The sequence below is a fragment of the Bidens hawaiensis genome, unplaced genomic scaffold, assembly GCF_021521415.1.
Source record: "Bidens hawaiensis isolate Kalapana, Puna unplaced genomic scaffold, B.hawaiensis_p1.1 tig00008321_1, whole genome shotgun sequence".
NCBI lineage: Eukaryota > Viridiplantae > Streptophyta > Magnoliopsida > Asterales > Asteraceae > Bidens > Bidens hawaiensis.
The window spans coordinates 69052-96429 of record NW_027491591.1 but is presented as its reverse complement, the minus strand read 5'-3'; the positions used below and the strand labels follow the sequence as shown (position 1 = coordinate 96429).

The 27378-nt window shown below is 36.0% G+C and overlaps 2 protein-coding genes across 2 annotated transcripts; both read left to right on the top strand.

Moving 5' to 3' along the window:
- Positions 1 to 4733: 4733 nt before the first annotated feature.
- Positions 4734 to 6324, top strand: LOC143637459 (3-ketoacyl-CoA synthase 11-like). The gene is made up of 2 exons (XM_077104844.1): positions 4734 to 5339; positions 5533 to 6324. The coding sequence occupies exons 1-2, from the start codon at positions 4734 to 4736 to the stop codon at positions 6322 to 6324; spliced, it is 1398 nt and encodes a 465-aa protein (XP_076960959.1).
- Positions 6325 to 7673: 1349 nt separating this feature from the next.
- LOC143637458 (putative histone H2A variant 1) lies at positions 7674 to 9338 on the top strand. The gene is made up of 2 exons (XM_077104843.1): positions 7674 to 7888; positions 8838 to 9338. Exons 1-2 carry the CDS (start codon positions 7778 to 7780, stop codon positions 9132 to 9134), a joined length of 408 nt encoding a protein of 135 aa, XP_076960958.1. The 5' UTR covers positions 7674 to 7777; the 3' UTR covers positions 9135 to 9338.
- Positions 9339 to 27378: the final 18040 nt, after the last annotated feature.

Sequence of the window (27378 nt, the reverse complement as noted above, 5' to 3'; positions counted from 1 at the left end):
TAGAGGTAGGGTACCAAAAAGACCCAAATACCCGCGGGTCATAGAGGAACTCCTCACATAACACCCGTGGGACATATGGATCACCCGCATATTACGGTAGAGGAAGAAAGTCCTCGTACCATACGCGGAAGCATCCTGACACCCTCAGAAGTCATCCGTAGGACATGACGTTTGCCCGCCATAATGACCGGAAGGCAATGCCAATGGGACAGTTTTCACCGATTAACTATCCTTTAGAAGAGTGACCACGATTGTTACTTGAAGAATACGTGACCTACCAGCCAATGAGCAAAGGACACCTGGCGAGGATGTTATAACCGTGGATGGCCAGGGTGCAATCCGTCCTATCATTGGGCGACCTGTGTCCAGGTTGTTATACCCATGCACATGGGACGTATAGCTCAACCTATCACAAGAGGACACGTGTCCAGGCGGTTATTGAGACCTTCTAGAAGAGGACAGCTGGTCCAACCATCTTCCTGATCCTTCGGCTATAAATACCTCGTCAAGCCATATGAGGTACACATTCATTCACTCATAATCATTCTGACTACACTTAGTCTACTTAGTTTTCAGTACTTTCTCCTTTACGAACGTTACTGATTCTCACGCCGGAGGGTGGTTACATGAAGACCCCTCCTCTTGTCCTTCCTGTAACGAGACTCACGGTGTCTGTTTTGCAGTTTCCGGTCATTAGACTTTGGGAAGCTGTACTCATACCGAGTTAGTAGTTATCCGTATTTTACCCTGTGGATTCATTGGATCCAGGACCCATACCCGGGGATCAGATATGTGTTTATTCAGTATGCGAGTTTAATCATTTTTGTTACTACTGGGGACCATCAAGGTAACAACGACAATTCGTTATCGTGTGATTTCATTAGTCATTAGACACGAGTTAACTTTTAATTGAATCTATAGATATTTGTTGCTAGCGCATCACTGAGGGGTTGGTGATGATCCACCACCATGCTGAGTTATCAAGCAAGTTAAAAGTATCATGATCAGTCACGTGTCATCACCGTATTATTTCCTTCATGGCTACATAGCGGATCTTTAAGCTTATGCCCCCCCCCCCCTTTCCCAATATTCACTTAAAGCCCTAATATCTACTATGAGTTAATGACACTTTGGCCCCTCAACTTTCAAAGTTGACATTTCAAGCATAAAATCTTTCCAGGAATTACACAAATATACAATAGAATGAGTAAAGATGGAAAGAAACGGTGATTTAGTAGATTTTTGAAATACCTTGTGGTAGCGTTTGGTATGCAGGAATGACAGGGAGAATGGAATGATTCATTACGTGGGAATGAATAAAGTGATGTTTGGTTACTCAATGAAATGGAATCATCCATTACACATGGAATCTCATTCCATCAAAACCATTCATTCCCACCCTCTTCTTTTTTCTTCATTTCATTCCTCCCTCACCCTACTTTATCAACACCACCACCACCTAATAACAACCACCACCACTACCATTGCCAGAACCACCAACTGACCGTCACCGCCGCCACCACCTCTGCCACCACCACCACCACCACTGCCGCTGCCTGACCACCACCACCGTCGCCGCCACCCTATTATCGCATTACGACCATTGCTACCACCACCACCATCTAATAACAACCACCACTACCATCGCCACCACCACCACCACCACCTGACCGTCACCTCCACCGTCGCTACCACCTCAGCCACCACCACCACCACCACCAGCGCTACCACCGCCACCTGACCATAACCGCAACCACCACTGTCGTTGCCTGACCACCACCACCGTCGCCGCCACCCAATCATCGCCATCACTACCACTGCTACCACCGCCACCATCACCACAACCACCCTGTCTAACCGCCACCACCACCACTTTCGTCGCCGGAGCTATCACACCGTCGCTATTTCGGTTTTTTTTTATTTGTAAAAAAAAAAATTTGGGATATGTATATTTTTGTTATTTCTATTTCATTCCTATAATTTCTTTTGGATACCAAACAACATAAGGTAATTATTCATTTCATTTTCATAGGTTAACCAAACAAGACAAAGGAATGGTAATGATCCATTTCATTCCCTTGGTTATTCCATTACTTCTCTCATTTTATTCCCTCTTCATTTCATTAATTCCAACCAAACATACCCTATGAGTTACAAAATTTTAAGTAGAGATTTGTCTGACATGCTTTAAAATGGAAGACATGACAAAATGGAATCTAAATGCTTTAAAATGGAAGACATGACAAAATGGAATCTAAATGATACCCCCAAGCAATAATGCCAACACTGTATAGTCAGTAAGTATTAGGAAGCATGTGGTGGAGGACATGGCCCGCTATAGTTTTATATTTAAACAAATATGTGAGAAAATGCTAAGAACAGGATGATCATAATAAGCTGCACACTTTTTAGTTTAAGGTACGACATATAAATGAAGAAAAACATGGTCGTATGAGAGATAGAAAGCGTCACACCTTTGCCAACGACGACTTGCTCTGTATTTGTGTAAGGGACAACAACATGAATAAGACAAGTATATTGGATGTCATGTGGGCAAACTATTTCGGTTTTGGTCTAAGATGGTCAAAACGAACTTTTGCCCAAACTAGTTCAGGTTTGAAACCGGTTTTCAAGTGCAAAAGGATCATTCGGCTTGAATCTGTTTTGGTTTCAATGAATGGTTCTCAAACTGAGACATCAAACCGGCGTTTCGATTTAAAAGTGGGACACCCGTTTCACCAAGCTAGAGTTATAATTAGTTCGGTTCAGGTTAAAAACCAGCTCCATATCACAAACTGGTACTACTTGATACTTGCATATAATTAGTTACTCCTTACCTTAGTCCTTAGTAGTTACTATATATACCCTTACTAGGTTAAGCCCAAAAAATGTTTCTTTCTTTCCAAACACGAATTTTATAATAGATGGGCCTCCAAAATAAAACTTTCAAAGAGCCTATAAAGGCAAAGTATCCATTAAGCCCAAGCACAGATGCAACCTTAAGTCCTTAACTGGACTAACGATTACAATGAGCTGTCTAAAATTGCTGATTCTTTTATATTTAAATGATCTTTTTTTAATTTCAAAAGAACACTGTGTACTTGGCAATGAAAAATGAATTCTTTACAATAGAGGTAGCAGTTTCCTGATTTTTCTTATATGTAGTGGATCAAATTTATGTTATGTTTAAATTCATGTCTATTTTTTTCACGCATAAAACCACACAACACAAGCATAACATGTGTAACCCATTTATCTAAATAGTCCAAATATGACAAGTTTGTTAAATGAATTTGACCGACCAACCTAAAACCTGACATGTTGGATTTCGTGTTATGAATCGTCACACATAATCTTTTATGCATACAATATTTTGAACACTATAACTATTCATAATTTTAGAAAATAGGCAAAAACGTGTAAGCAAATCCACTTTGAACCATACTAGAACATGACCGGTTGCCCTATATTCAACCCGTTCATATTGCGACCTTAACTTAAACGGTTGTTCAATCAACTTTGGTGATTTTGGGACCACCTAAACATAACTAAAGCTAGAGATACGCACACAATCACACAATAATAATTTAAACAAGTACCTGATACAAAAAAATTGAGAAAGTGTGCCAACTCATGAATATACCTATTAACTTCACCATATACAAATGAACCCCTATTAATGATTCACTGGCCCATGACGTAACAACTTACTGGACCGGGCCCAGTGACTTAATATCTTTCTAAAAACCATAATGTCAAAAAATTATAATATCATTATCAGCCCATATGTGATCAACTTCCCTACGTTATCACATTGTTGTAAAGCCTATATCAACATTTGCACATGGAGAATCACAACGATCATTCCATCAATTTGTTTAGGGATTTAATAATGACAAATATGGTATAGACATGGAAATCAGTTTGCATATTCTCAAACTATTTCACATGTATATTTCTCATATTGTCATGCTTATGATAAGCAAGTAAATTTTAGCAAATACATATGAGAAAGGCCATGTATCCATGCCCCCATTTTCTATTTGTTATAATTAACGACCATACATAAAGTGGCACGTCACTAGGGACCAATATAAGAATTTTATGTTATATAGTATCTAATACTCGTTTTTTTTTGTATATGTATGCTGCACCGACTCATCATACATTTTTTAAAAAGGACACCAGAAATAATCATGAGTGCGCCACTAAACTGCCACCATTTACACAAAGTAAAGTGTTATGTACATAATGCATGCATGCAGTGACAAAAGTGACAGGTTAAATAATTAAAATGTAACACAATGTACATAATAGCAACTTTCTCTAAGGTGTATCTATTTGATTCTTACATCAATATGTAACACACAGGCGGGTTAAATAATCAAACCATATTTGAATTAATACAAGAAAACTTTTAGTGAATATTTTTTTGTAAAATAAAATATTTTTTTAATAAATAACTAGTACGGTGTGATGACACATGTTCTATTTCTTTAAGGTGTATATGAAATAATGCAAGAAGATAATACATATGGAGATTGTAATATTGTAATACTGTATATGCATCACTATCACACCAAAAATAAGTAGCATTGCTACAATCACTACTCATTATAAAGTTCGACATTAACCATGAAACTCTCAAAACACCATCAAGATCCATATAATCATTTTATATATAAACTCATCCGATCGAAATCGTTTCTTGGTTACCCTAAGTTTCAAACATCATGCCTAGCATCAACTTCACCCTGAACAATCTCCAACATTACAATATGCATTCTATCTTCGACCTCGAAGCAAAACTTATGTTATCAACCTTATTAATCATATGTCTTTTTCTACTAAGGTTTTACATGATCAAAATAACTTCATCTAGCGTTTACTTGGTAGACTTTGCATGTTACAAGCCTCCAGACACCCAAAAGTGCACAAAGGAGTTCATGATCAAGAAAGCCGAAAAAAGTGGTTATTTCTCAGAAGAAATATTGGAGTTCATGAAGAAGGTGTTTGGGAAGGCGGGACTCGGAGACTCAACCTATTTATCAGAGGCTTATTTGGCAAAAGTAGTGAACCCATGCATTGAAGAATCACGAAGGGAGATGCGACTGTCGGTTTTTGGGTCGATTGATATATTGTTGGCGAAAACAGGTGTAAGATGTGAGGATATTGGGATAGTGGTTGCGAATTGTTGTATTTATAACACTATGCCATCTCTTTCTAGTATGATTGTGAACAGGTATAAGCTTAGAGATAATATCATCAGTTACAATCTTGTTGGGATGGGTTGCAGCGCTGGACTCATGGCGATTGGCCTTGCAGAACAGCTCCTTAAGGTTAGTGTATATGAGGGTGTTGGGATGTGATTTCATGGATCTATTCGTGAAAAACGGGATTCGCATACGTTAATGTCCGTTAAGGATTAATGTATTGAATCTTTTCACTATAAATAATAATAATATTAGAACTCCTAATGTACAACTTTAATTAAACACTTTAGAAACTTAATTACTATATTGCGCGTGACAGGTACATGACAATACCTACGCATTGGTAGTAAGCGCGGAAAGCATAACCGAAAACTGCTACCTCGGCGATGACCGTTCCAAATTCCTCACCAACTGCCTCTTCCGCGTGGGCGGTGCCGCAATCCTCCTCTCCAACCGCCTCTCCGACCGCCACAACTCCAAATACTCACTCCTCCACACCGTCCACACAAACGAAGCTCACTCCGACCTCTCATACAACTGCATCATCCGCGAAGAAGACACCGCAGGCCTCACCGGCATCTCGGTCACCAAACACCTCTTTAAAGCCGCATCCGCAGTCGTCACGTCCAACGTCACCGCCCTCGGGAACCCGCTTCTTCCTTTACCCAAAAAACTTAAATATTTAACAAACTACATTGTTAGAATATATTTCAAACTCCCCGCGTACATACCGAACTACTCGGTCGCGGTAAACCACTTTTTACCGCATGTTGGCGGGAAGCCGGTGTTGGATGAGTTGCAAAAGAATCTAGGGTTTGATGAGACGGTTATGGAAGCTTCTAGAATGACGTTATATCGGTTTGGTAATACTTCGAGTAGTTCGGTTTGGTATGAGCTGGCCTACGCGGAGGCTAAGGGGCGGGTTAAGAAAGGGGACCGGGTTTGGCAGATGGCGTTCGGGTCGGGTTTTAAGTGTAGTAGTGTGGTGTGGCGTGCGATAACGGAAGCTGGTTATGATGAGGCGAACCCATGGGCGGGTGAGATTGATGAGTTCCCGGTTCATGTTGATTATGATGACGGACCGTTACCGTTTTTCGAAAGTTCGAAATGATCGAATGAATTAAAGAAATTAAGATGGAATCATGTTATGATTGTTAAGAAAGTATTTGTGGATTTAAATAACTCGGCGTGTATAATGAAACTATATTAATTATTTTGTGTTATATTACAAAGGTTGTATGGCTGTTTTTTTATAAGGGCATTCTCATCCCATTCTCTATCTCCATCTCTATAATTACATTAAAAAACAATACATTTCTCTCTCAAGTTTAATTAAATAATATTTTTTATACATTTATTGTTACTGTTTTCTCTCTCATCTACTCACAACCAATCCAACAAATATTAAAAAATAATTAGGAGCAAACAATGTTCCATAAATGTTTCCCCAAATTTACAAAAAATCACTACATTTCTCTCTCCACCCTATAATTTACACTCACAACCCCACCCCATAATTTACAAACTCCCCACACATAATTATAAGAGATGGGATGTGAATGCTCTAATATATGATATGTTGAAATGTTGAATAGATATAATATAGTTTAAAATATGCGTTTTCTTTGGTTAAAATATTATTTCGGTTAATGTTTCTTGTGTGCTATGAGGATTCAATGTGCTTCGACAACTGGATACATCATGTGCAGTTGTCACTTGTGCACCATATTCTTCACAAGATCAAATGCGTCGTATGCTTGGATAGCTGGATGCATCACGAATTTGTGGGCGGGCGAGATTGATGGGCTCCTGGTTCATGTGGATTATGATGATTAATGATGTACCGTTACCGTTTTTCAAAAGTTCTAAATGAATGAATTGAAGACAATAAATAATGTTGTGATAGTTGTAAAAACTGTAGACATCGTAATGTCACGATCCACCTAAAATCAGTTCAAAACAGCTCGTTTTCTGGAGGTTTCCAGCAAGTTCAAGGCCTTCAAGACGATATTTTCTAAGTCTTGAACTTGCTGGAAATCTCCGGAAAACGAGCTGTTTTGAATGATTTTAGGCGGGTCGTGACAGTAAGCCTGGTTAAGACATTATAATCTGATTAGAGTGAAACAACGAGACTTTTCAAATTAGAAAAGGTAGTGTCTTAACACAAAAGAGAATTGCAGTTCTAGTTTTTATTTTATTTTTTTTATGTTTATAAGTCAGTTTATATAATATTATTTACTTACGCTTTGAAAACCCATTTCGTTGGTCATAAAAAAAGGAGGGAGTGTGAAACTTTTTTAAAAATATCCAATTTCCCACCACTTGATTTTACCGCCAATTCAACGCTCTTCAAACCCATAAATCTTGAAACAACAATCCAATAACCATTTTTACCCACATCTTTCTTCCGTCCTCTGTACTTCAATCCTCTCAGGTTTTGTGTTAATCAATCATTATTAATACATTCTTCAAAGTTACTGTTTAATACCCTGTTCTCAAGATCTTATTTTTAGAGTTTCTTTTTTTTTTTTAATATAAATTGTGTTTGCAGGTCGACTAAGAAAATGGCGGGAAAGGGTGGGAAGGGTTTGTTGGCCGGAAAGACAACGGCGGCGGCAGCTAAGGATAAAGATAAGAAGAGACCTACTTCTCGGTCTTCTCGAGCTGGTCTTCAGGTTTCAAGCTAATTAACCCTCTTTTTTTTAATAAAAAATTATTAATATTTATGCAAATTATTGAATTAATGTTGTTTAATCCATGAATCCGGCTGTATTTTATTTTAATAATTTTTTTTTGTTAAGATTTTTGTTTATGTTACTGTATTATTGCTTTAATAAAATTAGGGTTTTATATAAATAATAATTGTTCAAATTCGTGTAGTAATGCCAATTAGAGACTTTGATTTCGAATAATATTTGGTAATACTGGAGAATTTAAGATGAACAAGTAAGATTATATATATTTTTTAATATAATATAACTGTGGAATCATATTTGCCTTGTTAATCTTTTATAAAATGTATTAAAAGAATTTTAAACGCTTCAATTGTTGAGTGAACAGTTTGGGTGGAAGTTTGCTTATTTAATAAATGAATGAATGGCCTTCAACAGGCGCTACGGCGTTGAAGTAACCCATGCCATACTCCTAGTAAAAGCTCGAACGGCCTTCAACAAAAGGGTACCTGTACCTGAAACCGACACAGGTGGGTAGGTAGAGAATACCTCGGAGCGCGAGACAACTCTCTCTAAGGAACTTGGCAAAATAGCCCTGTAACTTCGGGAATGAACATGGACAAACCTTTTTGTTCATATAGTTTAACGAACAAACATGAACACATGTCTTGTTGGGTTTTTTTTATGTTTGTTCATTTGTGTTCATTCTTTTAAGTTTATATATGCTTATTAGTTAATGCTTGTTTGAGTTGAAGTTTTTAGGCCCATTACATATTAGTCTGGTTTTAATAAATGTTAGGTCCATCAGATTTATATGCATCTTTACTTAAAGTTTTGTAGCTCAATTATGCTTTTTTATCTATGTTTAGAGCATTTGACAATGGATTCGAACCGCTCACATTTTAACAGTCTTGTTGCATCTAATCAAAGTTTTTTATATTTTCAAATTCAGTTTCCAGTTGGTAGAATCCACCGCCATCTCAAATCAAGAACATCTGCACACGGGCGAGTAGGAGCAACCGCTGCAGTTTACTCAGCTGCAATACTTGAATACCTAACAGCCGAGGTGCTTGAGCTGGCGGGCAACGCCAGCAAGGATTTGAAAGTGAAGAGGATCACACCACGCCATCTACAGCTTGCGATTCGTGGTGATGAAGAACTTGACACACTGATCAAAGGTACTATTGCTGGTGGTGGTGTTATCCCTCACATTCACAAATCTCTTATCAACAAAACCACTAAAGAATGAGTCAATGAACCAGCTTGACCAGTTTAGATATTGTTTCTGGATGTTAAAAGTTTAGAACTTTGTGTTAATTGTTGACTTTTGTTAAGTTTGACTTTAGTATGTGTGATTGTGTATCCAGGTTTAATGTATGATTGAACATGTGATGACATTTTGATTTGTGTAATTTGTAGGGTTGGTGTATGTTTGTGTTAAATCATTGGCTTATTTGGATGTGTTTTAAACTTTTAACATTGCCATTTGTTTGACTGGAATACTATTTTTGTAACTTAGAATCTTCTATAATCAATTACAAAACACATACATTTGATGTTATAATGAACAAAAAATCAAATGAAAACATACCATCGATAATGTGTCGAATCTTTGTCGGTTAAGGTTGGAAGTAGAGGCGGAACGGTATACGTTACTTTTGGGCTATTTCGTTTGAACTTTGAACCACAACTTGCTTGAAGAGGGTAACCATTGCTAGAGGTGCACAAATCGGGTTTAACTGGAAAACCCGAACCGGTTCGAAACCGGTTTTTTCACACCGGGTTGTAAAATGGCACCGGTTCCAATCAAGAACCGGTTCGGTTCCCGACCCGAACCGATGCCCAGATATGCTAACTTTTAAGAACCGGGTAGGGTATGAACCGGAACCGGTTTTTACGTAAAAACCGGTTCCACCGGTTTTTTTTGAAATTTAAATATTATAGCCGTTAGGAACCGGTTCCAACGGCTATATAGTCGTTTTTGACCGTTGGAACCGGTTTTTTAACTATAAATAGGTTATTTTTTTAATCTAAATAGCAAGGTTTGTTTGTGTACTTGTTAAACCACTTCCAAAACTATAAAACACACTCCAAACCACAATTAACCTTAAACCGACAACAAATGGCAACTAATGATGACGTTGTTATGGTGATCGAAACAACAAGATGCCCCGATGTTTGGGTTCATTATGATTTGTGTCTCATGACCGACTCACATGAGTTGGCACGTTGCAAATATTGCTCGAAGTTTCTTAAAGCAGGGTCCAACTCAACATTACGAAAACATACGAATAAGTATTGTCGAGAGAAAAGAAGTTTGGATGCTAAAAAAACGGAAGTGGGAGAGTCGTCCGACTCTACAACCCAAAAATAAGTATTCCTGGATTAAAACGACAAGTTGAGTTCCAACGGGTTGGAACGTCCCAATTCGGCCCCAAATACTTTCTTTCAACCGACTTGTAATAGTTCTTATATTCAAGATGTCTTCTTTTACCACTTTTGAAGACATCTTGTAACATAAGTCTAAAGTATTTTAAATCATCACAAATGTTTTCATTGTCAAGACCTATTTGAACAACCAAGTTGATGATATGTGCAACACATCGGACATGAAAAAAATCTCCGAAACAAGGTGGTGAATATTTAATGATAAATTTTTCAGCCGCCTTAGTATTGTTTGAAGCGTTGTCAAACGAAATCGAAAATATTTTATTTCTCAAGTTGTAAGTCGTTATAACTTCATCAAGTAATTCAAACAATTTTTCGGCGGTATGTGGGACCGGGAAGTTTTCAAAAGCGATGGTGCGTTTCATCAATTGTCATGTCACCGGATCAACCCAATGAGCGGTGACACATATGTATGATTCGGGCAACCCGTGTGGTGCCGACCAAACATCGGTAGTTAAACTAACCATGGCTTCTAAAGAATGAAAAGACTCGATTAACTCTTTTTTAGCACACTCCCACAACCTGATACAATGACGTCTTAAGGTAGTACGACTTACATGTGTGTATCTCGGTTGTAGAGTTTCGCGAATCAACGACGTCAACTCCGGGTCATCAAAGTGGTTAAACGGCAAACCTCGTTGAATAACGAACTTTGCCATTCTATCTTGAACTTGAGTCGTGTTGTAACGAAATAGTGTACCATCTTTACCCAAGTCAATTTGATCGGTCGCGCCAATCCCTTTCAACGCCTTGCAATATGGCTTCTCGATGTGCTTTCTCAAAGTAGAGTTGGAATCGTGCTTTAATATTGAACCACATAGTTTGCAACGAGCCTTTTGATAACCTTCGTCATCCACAATCAAATCCCAATTCTTCCATATGTCTTGGTTGCGGTTATGGTTAACTACCGTAACAACCCTTGGGTCCTCTGTAACAGGAACGGGGGCAACAAAAACACTCTTCTTAGCCTTCTTGTTAGTTTTTTTGATGGGTGCCATAATAATATTTAATTGGATGGTCGGGTAACGGAACGGGTTTGCTAAAGGAGTAGTATTTTAGTTTGTTTTTTAGTTTGGTGGTGAAATTAGTGGTGGAAAACAAGTTATATATAGGTTTGGGCATCAAAAACCGGTTCCAACGGCTATATTACCGTTGGAACCGGTTCCAACGGATCTATTGTCTCTCAAAAACCGGTTCCAACGGCTATATTACCGTTGGAACTGGTTCCAACGGCTAATTGGTGGCTAAAAAACCGGTTCCAACGGCTATATTACCGTTGGAACCGGTTCCAACGGCTACTTTGACTTTTGTTTGACTCTTCAAAAAAAACCCCGCCGGAACCGGTTTTTCCGGGTACGAACCGAACCGGTTACAATTAAGAACCGGGTAGGAACCGGGTTGGAACTGATACTAACATACAAATATGAGAACCGGGTACGATTTTCGGGTACAAAAATACCCAAACCGGGTATTGTACCAACCGGGTTGGAACTGGAACCGGTTCCGGTTCGATTCCACCAGTTAGGTTCCGGAACCGGTTTTTTTGTGCACGTCTAACCATTGCCAACGTTTAGGTCACAAAATCACGAATGATATCATATTATCATATCAACGGCTTCTTGTGATCATATTAAAAAAATGTCGTGGACTCCTAGTTTACAGAGAGCTGGAGTTTGGCTCGTTTTAAGCCTTACATTTAAAACTCCATATTAGACCGCTGGTAGTTTTATTTATGAATTAATTTATTTTTATATGTATAGTTATTTGATATTAATTTTTAATTATAATTTTATACCAAGACACTGAGAAGGAACATAGAAGTCTAAATGTTTGGGCAAATGACATATGTGCACTAATGGAGTAATGGTTAAAGTGTATATCAATTAAAGTTAACGCGTTTGTTTGGTGAGTCATTGCAAATAAAAATCCGACCATGGAGGTGTTGGCTGGAAGATGTGCGATTTTTCCATATGTTGTGTGTAAATCGTATGGGCCGTAAAGACTTGAGCCACTTGTTCTGTGAGCGCACTGTGGCAAAAAGAATTTGGCAAGGAGTTCAATATTAGTTGGTACACGAGGTGGCTGAGTGTAGTTCGTTCAATCAATTACTCTCAATCCCATTTGAGCTATGTGTAAGTTAAACAAGTCGAGCTCGAGTCAGGCTCAACTCGTTTGCATACCTAAAAACACTATGGCCACCACCTATATGCGAAAAGGAAACTAAAGATCACCCAACGTTTGGGCCATTTTTGTTCAATTTTCCATTACTTTAGAACTCATTACGTTGGGTCACTTTAGACTAAGCCTACTACACAAGGCTCGGTGAACAACCACGAAAAACATGGGTGTGCAAAACTCGTACAAACGAAAAAAAATTCATAACCAAAATTCATTGCAACACATTTAGTTTTTGACAAAAAAAGATGATAAGATGATCCATGATTTGATTGTGTCATTGCGTTATTCTGACAAATTTTTCATTCTCTCATCACTTGAAAACTTAAAAACACAAGATAAAGTTTTACTCTTTATTACTAAGTATATTAATCAATTTCAAACCTCATTAAACAGTATGAGATCCAAATTTCTAAAGTGAATTATAATATTTTGTGTGTTGGTGACTCCTTTCATTTATCAACAAGAGAGGAGCATATGGTATCGCTACCTTAATGTAAAGAAATTGAAATTTATGACGCTCGCTACCATCCTAGCGAAATTTTATAACAATAACCTCTTCCACATCCAGAGTGAGATTATTAGCAAAGAAAAATACCGATCAAAGATTAAGGAATTACACAAGAAGTCTTTTATCCCTCCGGTTGAGCTTTTTTACTGCCGTATCCAATGTCCGTGCATTTTATTACTTCTAACTCCTAAACTTTCACCAGTAATCTAGTTAGCATAACTAAAGAAAAAAAATGTTATATTAACCTCTAATTGAAAACTTGTCATTTCTTTAAATGGTTATAACTTTAAAAATATAAACTTGTATAGAAACCTATATTTTAGTTCATCATGGGAATTGGGATTAATAAACAGAGTTGTTATTAATAAATTATTCTTTTTTATATTTTAAATAAAACAACGATAATATACAGTTGAAAGTTAAATCAAATGGCAAATGTTTGGGCTTTTAATGCCCATGGGACCATTTGGCCCGAATGCATATTCTGCTTGCATTAATTCATGATTTGACAAGTAGAAAATTTGTTTGGTCAAAAATAAAGTGTTTGTTTTAGTGGACCACATCACTTACAAGTCACGCGCACATCTAACTTAAAAATTTCAGTATTTGTAGTCGTAATAAACCCATCATTTACATAATACATTAACATATAACATATGTGTGTACATAGGTTGAGTTAAAACAAGAACAGTTTATAAGCTAAAAAAAATACTAAAACATTTAAATATATAATATATGGTTATATCAATTTAGTTCATTTTTGAAAGGTGCGACTTATTGTGTGTTGGTTAGCCAGATAAGAGAGAATATGCACTCGGTTTATTTTTGGACCGAGGAATTGTGCAATTGGTTCACGCTGGTGACAGTCACAGAGAATGGAATGGAGAGAACGCGAGTGGATCGTATGATTACATACACCTTATGCATTCTTGTTAAAACAATAAGGTGATTATATGGTTCTCGTAAAGCTACACTTAAAGTTAGTTCATTAAACGGTCATCTAAGGTAGTCTTCACAATGGCTGAAATACTCCACCTATGATATGTCGTGTAGCTGGTGTCATGTTTATCCTTTTTATAGGGTTGTGTTAGAGATAGGGGTGTTCAACGAATTGAATTTTGAATATTCGAATCTATTTGAATCGAATTATTCGAATTTCGAAATTTTGAAGTTGGATTCGAATTCGATTTGAATTCGAAATAGATTCGACAAATTCGATTCGATTCGAATTCAGAAAAGCTAAATCGAAATTTGATTCGATTCGAGAATGAAGTTCGAATTCGAATCTATTCGATTCAAATTCAGTTAAAAAAATTTATTTCAGTTTCAAAACCACCACAATTTGAGTTTTTTTTAACAAAAAGTACAAGCACATAAAATAAATAAATCATTTAAAGTTATCACATCCTAAATATTCAAAATGTTATTGTCCAATTACATTATTTATTGACCAAAGTGATTAACTTTAAATTTTTAATCTATATAACTCAAAAGATTTATGTGGTTTATCTTTTCATAAGTATGTATATATATTACAAAAATAAAACGTATAATTTGAATTCGAATTTCAAATCGAATTTAAAATCATAAATTCGTATTCGATTCGAAATTCGATTTCTAAAATCGAATTCGAACCAAATCAAATTCGAATGATTTAAAATCGAATTTGAACCTTCAAATTCGAACGCAAGTCGAATCGAATTTTGAGTTATTCGAGTCCGATTCGAATACTGAACACCCCTAGTTAAAGATACCCTAAACACCCCTTAATAGACGGCCTATAGTGCTATAGGCGGCCTATTAAGGGGTGTTTGTCTTATATGTTGTACTTGATAGGCGGTCTATAGTGCTATAGGCGGTCTATTAAGGGATGTTTGTCTTATATGCTATACTTGATATGCTGCATAGGCCTCCTATCAAGTACAGCTGACATCATCAGACTGGTAAAGCTGTCATATTGTACCATATATGCCGCCTATAGCCCTATACACGGCCTATTTGTCCGTTTTGAATAATTAAGCTCACCAGACTCCCCCTTTCTTCACTTTATTATATATATTATACATACTAGTTATGTACCCGTGTAGAACACGGGTTAAAATAAATAAATTTATTTAAATAATAACGCAATATGAAATACAAAAAATATGTTCAACATATAAAAAAATATAACATATGGTTAAATAAATTACAAAATACATAATATGAAAATAAAAATTTGAAAATTCGTAAATCTCTAAATATTATTTTGTATACAGTATTTGTAATTTAATTTATAACTTTATCCTTCATATTAAAACTAGTAATTTCACTTTGCTTTTTGTTTCAACTCTGTATATGAAACACATAGTTGACCATGTGTTAAAACATGCTTCTCAAAAACAAACAAACTGATTAACCTTAGCTTTTATTAATCTTCATTGCAAAACAAATATAAAGTGAAATTTACGTTCTTTGAAATTTGAAATTAATTATTTTATCTAAATTAACGTGAAAATACGTTACATATAAAAGCTTAATATTAACTAATACCATATATCTATATAAAACTAAATAATATATTTATGTTGGTATTAAATTTTTTAAACCAGAAAATATTTAATAAAAAACAGGAATTAATAGATTAAGAAGAAAAAAGAATTAAATATAAAACTATTAATAAGAAAAAGAAATATATATTTAATATGAGAGAAAGGTGGTGAAATTCTGTAAGGATCACTCATGTGTAATAACATATATCATTAAACTCGTGTAGAACACGGGTTAGAATAACTAAATTTATTTAAACAATAACACAATGTGAAATACAAAAAAAACATGCTCAAAATATATAAATATATAATATGTGGTAAAATAAATTACACGTTACACAAATGGAATAAAAAGTTGTTGAAAATTCATAAATTTTTAAATTTGTTTTTTTGTATAAAATATTTGTAACTTTATCCTCCATATTAAAATTAGTAGTTTCACTTTATTTTTTGTTTCAACTATATATAATGAAACACATAAATGATCATGTGTTAAAACATATTGTCTCAAAAACAAACAAATTATCTAAAGCAATTGACCGTAGTTTTTTTATTAATCTTCATTGCAAAACATACATAAAGTTAAAAAATTTTTTTTGAAATTTGAAATTAATTATTTTATCTAAATCAATGTTAAAGTTCTTTACTTATAATACTTAATATTAATACAAATATAATATATTTATACAAAACTAAATAATATATTTATGTTGATATTAAATATTTTTAAACCTATCAACAATTATTAAAAAAAATAATAATAGATTGAAAAGAAAAAAAAAGAATAAACTATAAAACTATTAATAAGAAAAAGAAATATATATTTAACATGAGAGAAATGAGAAAATTTTGTAAGGATCACTCATGTGTAATGGCATATGGCATTAAGACCCATGTAGAACACAAGTTATAATAAATAAATTTGTTTAGATAATTACACAATATGAAAAACAAAAAATATGTTCAAATGATATAAAGATATAATATATGGTAGAATAAATTACATATTATACAATATGAAAATAAAAAGTTGTTGAAAATTCATAAACCTCTCAATTTTTTTATACAATATTTATAATTTTAACCTACATATCAAAATTAATAGTTTTGTTTTGTTTTTTTATTTAAACTTTAGATAATGAAACACATAATTTACCATGCGTTAAAACATATTGTCTCAAAAACAAAACCATCTATAATGATTGACTTTAGCTTTTATTAATCTTTATTGCAAAACAAAGATAAAGTTAAAATTGTTTTATTTGAAGTTAATTATTTTATCTAAATCAACGTTAAAAATTGTTACTTATAAAAGCTTAATATTAATAGCTAATGCAACATATTTATATAAAACTAAATAATATATCTATGTTTGTATAAAAATTTTAAATTAAAAATAATTATTAAAAAGAGAAAATAAATGATTAAAAAAGGGAAAAAAAGTTAAATATAAAACTATTAATAAAAGGGGAAATGTATTTAATAAGAGAGAGAGGTGGGAAAATTTTGTAAGAAGCTATCTTATGTAATGCCATGTGGCATTGAAAAACCTTTATTTATTATATAGTATAGATACTAACACATGCAACACACTTCACCAACACCTTTCGAGAGTCGAAACCAAAAATTAAAATGTGGTGGTTCGACAATATGTTTCCTGACAACGAGGAGGAGTCGGGATACGCATCTAACGATCAGCCTAGCGCGTCGGGATTACCGAATTTGAACCAGGTTTCGTTGTATATTGATATAATATAAATTTGTTAGTTTGTTTATAACTAAAATATGTTACCATTACGTTTGTCAGGAGTATCATCATTACGATAGTCGGGCTGAACAGTCTTATTATCAGCCTAGCACGCTCGGGCTACCAAATCTGATGTAACATCCTACTTTCGGTTATAATAATAAAATAAACTTCGTCTATTTTATAGTGGGTCGTTATCGGTTTAGATAAATAGAATATGAGTTGGGCTAGTGTTGGGTTAAATGGATATGGGTTATGGACTTGGGTTATAAAAGAAAGAAGGAGAGACCATGGGCTTAAGCCCATAATCCCTAAATATATAAACCATAATCACCATTAATTCCTCATTTTACACATATTCAATACACCACCAAAACACACACTTAAGCCTTCTCTCTAGTTCTCTTCCTACCTAAACTGAAACCAAGAATGAATCCGAGCACCGACCCGAGGTAATGATAGTTTTATATTGTACGAGCTTAAACCGTTAGATATAGTCATGAAACGACGAGCCGGCACCGTTAAACCGTTTAAGTCACGAGATCCGGGTGGAATCGGGTATAAACCGAACCTATGATGAGCTTTGGGGTCACCTTAGCTCATATCTAGATCGAACGGGACGAAAAACGGTGAAAAACGAGTTAAAACTCGTTTTTCCGACGTGTTCGCGGTTATCCGGCGAATTTCTGGCGGCGGCGCCGGAAAAGTTAATAGGAGGATGTTAGGGAATGTTCTGACATTCCCTGACCTAACCCTAGTTCGTTATAGAAACTTAACGAATTGAAGGGTGATTCGTTAGCCAATTCGCATAAGGGAGCACAACGAACTAGCCTTAGTTCGTCTCTGATTCGTTAGGGGAAAGGGGTAACGAATTACCTTTGATTCGTTATGATCAGTTCGTATAAGGATCAGTTCGTTAAGGTCCAATTCGCTATATGGACCAGTTCGTGAAAGGGTCCAATTCGTCATAAGGACCAGTTCGCTATAATGCTTGATTCGTTACAAAGCCAGATTCGTTATAATGATTAATTCGCTATGAACTCCCATTCGTTAAGGACTGAATAACGAATTAGAACTTTGAAAGAATGACAGAATAGTCCCTGGACTTGAAAAGAATTATTTAATTACCAAGAAGCCCTTGAACTTTTATCTAGCAAATTAAATTATGATCCAAAATTCTAATGGAAAATGTGTTAAGACAGTTAATTACAAAGAAGCCCGCCCAGCCAGGGGCTCTGCCCCTTGGACCCTGCTAGGGGCTGCCGCCCCTAGACCCCGCTGCAGGGGCGCTGCCCCCGGAACCCCGTTCGTCGAGGGTTATAATTAGACTAGAAACTCGAGATGAGTAGTGATAGTAATTGATGCATGTAATTATTATACAGTTAGCCGTGCCCAACTGAAGAAAGGAATAACAATTAACGGTGAACGTAACCGACTTCAGGTGAGTTTCTAGCCCCATTCCTCATTATGTTTTAGGGGTTGTGTGCATACTCGATGCGATTAGTTAATACACTTATCCTAAGTGATAAGTGTATGCCATATATGTATTATGTGAAATGTATGAATGATTTCTTGTCGGTACATGAACGATCTTTGGAATTGCATGTACTGTCAGGAAATGGTTGATGTTTTATGAATGATGTAAGATGAAGAATGATTGATGTATGTACGTACGAAACTTACGATTATGTATATAGAAAGTATGTTATAAAGGTTTGGAAGAAAGGGTACCGGACCCTAATAATATCCGAGGATGAAGGGTGACCGGACCCTAATAATATCCGAGGATGAAGGGTGACCGGACCCTAACAATATCCGAAGATGGAGGGTACCGGACCCTAATAATATCCGAGGTATGTAGGGCGAATGCTCTTTATAATGTAAGGGTAGTTATGTATGTGTATAAAAGAATGATGGACAGGTTAAGTACGTAATGCGTACCTACGGGCACGTATATGTGTATGTAAAGTAAGTTATGTGATTAACTAGAACTCACTCAGCGTAGCTGACTTTTAGTATGCACGCAGGCAAATAGGTTGAGGCAGATCGCGTGATTGAAGGCACATGGCATGGAATCGAAGATACTGACATCTCGAATAAATGTTGTGATGTTTTAAAGATTACGTTTTGTTTTAAATGACTATGAATGTCTTATAAGACAAGATTTGGAGGTTATGTAATACGTTATGGTTGAAGCTTTATATTCCGCGTAAAGTTTTAATTAACTCTGATATTTAGAACTGCGTTTATGAGTAAATCCAACACCAAAGTATGGCTACCGGTAACGGAGCCTTACATCTGAACCAGGTAATAAATGTTTAATATAAAGTCGTTATTTATTTTTAACTAATATATGTTAGTATTACGTTTTTCAGGAGTATTTCGTTTACGAGAGTCAACCTGAACAATTTTACGGTGAGCCAATGTACCAGTTATCTGTTGGTGGGTCGGATTATGGAGACAAGTCGACTTCTTCGTACAACGTACCAGTAGAAGTTTCACCGTATAATGAGGGAAATGAACATGGCGGGGGGAACCCAGATGATGAAGATAATTACGATGATGATTATATACGCGAGCCGACGGTTTCATATGAAACAAATAATGTAAGAAATCATATGTTTTGTTTTAGTATTTATTATTATCATTATTATTTATAATATTTATTATTATTATTATTACTGTTAGAATTTATTATTATTATTAACGTAAAAAGCTAGGATATTTTTCTTTTTGACTTTGTGCTAGCTTTGAATTATTTATAATGGCACATGATCATATTTTTATAACCGGTTTATATATATAGTAATTAGTTATAAGAAAAATATGAATTATTTTGTTTTATAACTAAGAACGTACAATGTAATTATTTAGTCATTACGAACAAAATATAATTTTTCTTTTTGACGTTGTCATCTTTTTACCCAGCTAAGGTTCATTTGCCATCTGGTATGTCAATCGATTTCATAATGGAATTAATTATGAGCAACCCAGCACAACTCATATTTTTTTTTGCCAATAACCGGTTATAAATAATTATAAAAAAAATTATTTTCTTTAAACTTAGTTCATACTTACGTTAATATAATTATAAATAATTACTACTAGGATTATTATTATAATATTATTATTTAGTTATTATTTAATTATTATATTTATTATTACTATTATTATTTATAATATTTATTTGTAATGGTTTTAGATTTTTGAGTCCCGTAAAGAGTTGGAGGAATGGGCAAACAAGGGATGACGAGATCATGGGTGTGTTATTGTGGTCCGACGATCAAGGACAAACGGTGTGTACCTTGCATGCAATCGTGGAGGGGAACCCAAACTGAAGGCCTTGATCAGGCGTACCGGTAGTATCAAAAAATACTGTCCAGGCAATCGTGGAGGGGAACCCAAACTGAAGGCCACGATGAGCAGGCGCAGCAGCAGGGGCAGGTGCCGAGGCCATTAGAGGGTGATGATATACTTGTTGAGTACCCACATCTATAGTTTCAGGCTAATACCGACCATTCCAAAAGGTATTTGCACCTCCGACGGATGACCCAGCGTTACAACATGGTCTTTGTCATTTTTACGGAATTGTGACGCAAACCGTCGAGCGGAAGAATACGTTGTTGCGGATACGCCGTGGAGTCAATGCTTCAATATGCTTCACTCAGCGCACCGAGAGCTCACACTGGAAGTGTACTCTACCATATGTGTTAGGTACGTATTTTTTTATTAAATTAATTTATATAATAGTTTTATATAATATAATATAATATAATATTATATACTATTTATATTATATTAATATTAATATTTGACGTGAGGTCGAAGACTCACTAAAAAATAAACCGAATATAACTAGTTAGATAGCGGTAAGCAGGTATCGAACACATGGAGTTTATGGAAAATGCGTTAGTGAGTAGTTATAAAATTAATCTATATTAAACTAAATGCGGAAAATAAACTCAAGTATTTTGTTGGTTGATTTGATTAACAATAAAGAACTAAAGCAAATAAACGAGTTTTAATCAATATGAGGAAATATGTCTTCCATCGGTTTCCGGTTTCCATGAATGTTGCAGTTAATGTTTAAACTGAGATGAACAATAGATAAAGTTCGTGTTTATGAAACGATTGTGATAAGTGAGGATCAAGTACTTGGATTATATAACGCAAGAAAATCACTCAAAAACCAATTAGTTTATCCAACCCTAAATCCCTCCCGATTAATCTCGATTACTTAAAGCACCAAGAACTGATGGTTTAGAACACAAAATCAATAAACTAACAATCTATCAACCAATACACAAACATCATAATAACGAAATCAAAAGGATCAAATATTATCTCAGAAATTGTCTAAACATTTAACCAAACAAACATAGCAAACCTTACAATCCGAGGGAAAACATAAAGGAATTTAGCCACGCATGTTTCGGTTTGTCATTCCTTCAATTACAATTGTCATACGAATTAAAAACAAGTATCCAATGATTACCACACTCACAATTGACCAATGATCTCCAAAAATCGCCGTCGGGTCGTCTCTAGATGAAAAGAGGTGATAATCCTTTGAAAAGCTGTCCCAAATACGAGTAAATAAGAGTAGTTACAACTCATGTGTCGCGCCCACCGTAAGCTACGGTGGCCACCGTAGCTTACGGTGGCTTCCAAAAAACTGACGGTGATTGTAAACCGCCTTACGACAGTCTTTTTACTCCGGCACCCACCATAGCTTACGGTGGATACCGTAAGTTACGGTGGCTTCAAATTTGTTTCATCTTGTTTTCTCCATAACTCCTTCGTTCCAAGTCCGTTTTCTTCACCGTTTTCGCCCACGTTCTCGTAATTTCATATTCTATCTTCTCATACCTGCCATTATACGAGTAATCGTAGTTTTATAATTCAACGGGATAAATCGATTAAACGCATGAATATTAATGAACTTAAACCATTTAAGGGTTGTCCCATGGACCACCCATCAATATAGTATTGTATTGATATAGGCCGCGCGCGGAGGGTACGGTTGAGATACCGATGAGGCAGCCAGGTGCCGATACTCGTCATTATGAGATTTTTTTCATATGTTCGGGAACGAGATTCACCTGTCTATGGAGGAGTTTGCCGTTGCACTCGGTTTATACATATCGGCGGAGGTACGGCTTCCGCTTTACACGGATAGCATCCACCAGTTACCGGACGATGACTTGCGGGTCTGGTGGGGGGCCGATTAGCGATGTGCCTTTTGGGTCTACGGCTACGAAAGCCAGGGTCTCCGATATCAAGGACCCGCTATACCGGTATGTTAAATATTATATTATATTATATTATATTATATTATATTATATTATATTATATTATATTATATTATATTATATCATACAGGTATCTTGTTCGCCTTATTAGCTCGTCTATCATGGGTCGCACGAGGTTTTGCAGATTATTTTGTCGGTTATTACCACCGACAGTGGCGTGCAAAATCGTTGGGTGGCCCGTACGTCACCCAGCTTGCGATTTTGTTGGGCTATGCAGATCAGCTAGCTGATTTACGTATCCCGGCGATCGGTCCTTGCCCGCTGAATTGCCCCCACTGTACGAGCATGCATATCGTGAAGTCGTTTCGAGGACCTAATGGTAAGCCGGTAGACCGACTCGTGTCAGGATAGTCGGCACGCGCTGCTTACGTCCCGGTGCCTTTAGTCGAGCCTGCCCCGATAGCAGCGGTGGACGTCCAGGTTGTTGACCAGCCTGTCGACGAGGAGGAGGACGCAGGTGGGGACGCGGATGCTGATGCTGATGTTGACGCACATGAGGTATGTATTTATATTATCGTTTAATTTATATTTTTAATTCATCTATTTTATTAATTAGTTATTGTTTTAATATTAGCCACCGCCACAACACGTCCCACGTACTTATCACGCAGTGCGTTTGGATGTCGCCACTGACGCCACGTTACAGCTCATAGAGCGAGGGATGCTAGAGATGCAGCGGGTGCAGCTGGAGATGCAACGAGTGCAGCTGGAGATGCAGCGTCAGATTGACTGGATTGTCAGTTATCTCGGCCCCGCTCAGCGTAAGGGGTACCGCCTCCACCTACTTTTGACCACGAGGCGAGCACGTAGGGCGTTAGATGCGGACGGGGTGACGACGTGGACGACGACGGTCAGGGATCAGGCGTCAGACGGAGGGTCGACGACCACGTCGATGTTCATGATGCGACATTTATAGCCGCCGACATCGACGATACCCTGTATTTATAGTTTATGTGTATTTTGTTTTATTATGTAAAAACTCGATGTTTTTGTATATAATAATGTTTTGGTTTGGTGTATATACATATTTATTTGTTTTGGTAAAAAAATTTTGTTACAAAAACTTTGTATATAATAATGTTTATTGTTTTTAAAAACTTATTATATAAAAACAATAAAAAAATAGGAAACAAAAAAATAAAGACATAAAAAGAAAAGAAAAAAGCACAAAAAATAAACTAAAAAAACATAATAAGACAAAAGGTGAGTTTTTTTCTAAAAACATCTCTTAATAGGCGGCATATCGTGCTATAGGCCGCCTATTAAGGGGTTTTTTTAGAAAAACCCAAGGTGCCTATAACATTTCCCTTTTTATAAATGATTTTCTAAGCTTCTATTTAGATGATTTACTGAATTAGACCACACATATCACACATGCTTCGTTTGGAAGTATGATTAGTTGTTGTCAAACTACATACCAAGTATTAAAGTGTACATGCAATAATTGTTGGGAGTTATGACATATGCTACATAAGACTACATACACCTTATGCATTCTTGTTAAAATAACAAGATGATTATATGGTTCTCGTAAAACTACACTTAAAGTTAGTTCATTAAACGATCATCTAAGGTAGTCTTAACAACGGGTGAAATACTCCACATATGATATGTCGTGTAGCTGGTGTCATGTTTATCTTTTTTATAATTATTTTTCTAAGCTTATATTTAAATGATTAACTGATATAGACCACACAATATCACAAACGCTTCGTTTGGAAGTATAATGAGTTGTTGTCAAACTATATACCATGTATCAAAGTGTACATGCAATAATTGTTGGGAGTTATGGCATATGCTACATAAGATTACATACACTTTATGCATTCTTGTTGATTATATGGTTCTCGTAAAGCTACACTTAAAGTTATTTCATTAAACGATCATCTAAGGTAGTCTTAACACTGGGTGAAATACTCCGCATATGATATGTCGTGTAGCTGGTGTCATGTTTATCCTGTTTATAAATATTTTTCTATGCTTCTATTTAGATGATTAGCTGAATTAGACCACACAATATCACACACGCTTCGTTTGGAAGTATGATGGGTTGTTGTCAAACTTATACCAAGTATCAAAGTGTCCATGCAATAATTGTTGGGAGTTATGGCATATGTTACATAAGCTTGTGCAATGTGCATCATAACTCACAAGTTGCGTAAAAATTTATAATTTATAAATACACACATATATATAACATGTCGCTCTTAAAATATTACGCGATGCATTTTAAAAACTAATTTTGAAATGTGGACCATCAATCTCCATTGGGTGCAACGTTACATTTCATATACACTAGTAGAGGTGACAAATGGGTTGGGTTGGGTCGAACGAGTCATGAGTTGAAATGAGTCATGGGTCAAAACGAGTATGGGTCATAACGAGTTTGGGTCAAAACGGGTCAATTAAAAAATGGTTGTTTTGGTTTGGGTCGAAATAGGTTAGGGTCGAACCGGGTTTTAAGTTTTTCTTTTTTCTTTTTTTTTGAACGAAAATAACGGCGGAAACATTTTAGTTTTTTTAGATTTTTCGTTTTTTATTTATACAAGTTTTCTGACCCGCGCTTCGCTGCGGAGGCCTATACTCGAGCGAAAACAGCCAACGTTGTAACATTAAAGACGCCAAAACCTATTCAACGTCAAAGACAAAAAAAAAACTATCAAATCGTTGAAGCTTTAAACATCCTGTTTACAAGTCGTTGAAGCTGTAACCACTACACAAAATTCTTACGTGTTTTACATCAATAACATTTATGTTATGCAAGTATACTTTTGTTGCACGGGTTCGTCTTGTGATGATTTTCTACTTTGTTTTGTGAGTGTATGGCATTCGTCTTCAACGTCTTCAGCAAAGTCTTTTATAAAATGGAACATAATAGTGAGTTGATTGTCTACCATGGTAGGCATACAAACAGATCCATGTAAGTAAGAGTACATGAACACCATGATGAATATTAGACTTTATAGAATCAGATGTCCCGATAGTACGTTACAAATATTTAGTAATCAAATAACATGTTACCTGAACTCGTGCGGATCGTTTGACCTTGACCTTGAATCAGCAACATTCTTTGGATGCATGCTGCTATTATCAATAGGTTCAGTTTATACATCTCGCCCAACACACGTTACCTGAACTCGTGTAACGCCCCAACTATTGTTGTTAATATTTAAAAACAACTTCGGTATATTCAGAAATTATAATAGCACATGAAACATGTCAAAATAAAACTCAATTTAAAACCAATCCCTAAACCCCATCCAGCTTAAAAGTAACATGCACAGAACTTGCATGTATAATTTTTTGAAATTCGTAATAAGTGAAGTACCCTAATTTACTCAAGGCTACTACTTCTAATTTGAATCTTCAGTAGCCAAGTTACTCAAGAATAATACCTATTAATATATATGGCAATAGTGAGACTAAACAGAGTCCTAGTCAACTAATTCAAACAAAAGTCACTTTAAACTGAACGAAAAGCCAGCTTGAAGAGATAACTAATCGATCAAAAACGAACTAAGAAGAATCTCTCGAATGAGCGTACGGTCATCGTCATTGAACCAACAACATAAACCAAATAAGTACAAATAAAGCCAACAAATTATGTTGAAAAATATCACAAAATGAGGCTCAGATAATAAACTATCATCATAGTGCTAAACATATGAAACATACCATCACCAATGCCACCTTGAAAACGACGAATCGTAGCCCGAGAAGAATAGACGCTCATCATCGTATGCTCACATACATGATCATCATAGTCGTCAACAACAATGCCGAAAATGTCATCGAGTCACAATCACAACCCAGTAACGGTGGGTCACAATCGGCAAGCAGCCAACCACAACAACGGAGTGCCACATCAAATCCACCGCACCCAAGGGTTCCGAATCGGAACCGGTAAGGACAGACGATAGTCATCATAGGTTCAGATATATGATCGTCATAGCCATTATTAACCAAACCGGGTCAGAGTCGCCCGTAAAGCCGCTGACACAACAGAACACGCAACTTCACCACCACCTAGGGTTCAAAGTCGAAACCCGCAACGGTAAAGGCAAATGCGACCGTGACTCCATTGCCGCCACTAAAGGTTCAGAATCGGAGCCTGTATTTTCAGAATAACATAATTTACTAAACAACATTCTAATTAAACCCCAAATCCCCAAATTCCAACTGTAATCCACGAAAACCCTAATTTGCAGCTGAAAATTCAACAAAATTAGTAAAAAAAACTTACTTTCAGGTGCCACGGAAGATCAGAAAATGTGTTTGCAGATCTACAAAATCTAAAAATCAACATGAGTTCCATAAATATTGATGATTTAAGTATAATAAACCAAACTTACAGTAGCAAAAAAGAGTTATTTGAAAACCCTCGATGAACAGATCGAAGTAATAAACCTGAAGAAGCACTTCATAAAAGCCAATTGCCCCACATCGGCACCACACCAGCGTCGCCACAAGGGTTCCGAACCGGCAATGTTTGGAATTAGGTGAGTCACAGGGAAAATGAACGTGAATTTCCAACTACCGACTTGAAGTACCGCCTCATTAAAAACCTTGCTAAAGGAAAACCTAATTGGAAAAACTTTAGCTAAGGGAAAAAGAGTGCAGTATATAGCTCCCCCTCAAATTGCAGGTCGTTACATTGTTCGTACATGGCGCATGCCAATATCATGAACATGTTTCCTGAATGTTGCTGTGGGAAGTGATTTTGTGAAAAGATCAGCTGAGTTGTTGCTGGACTGGACATATCTCATTTC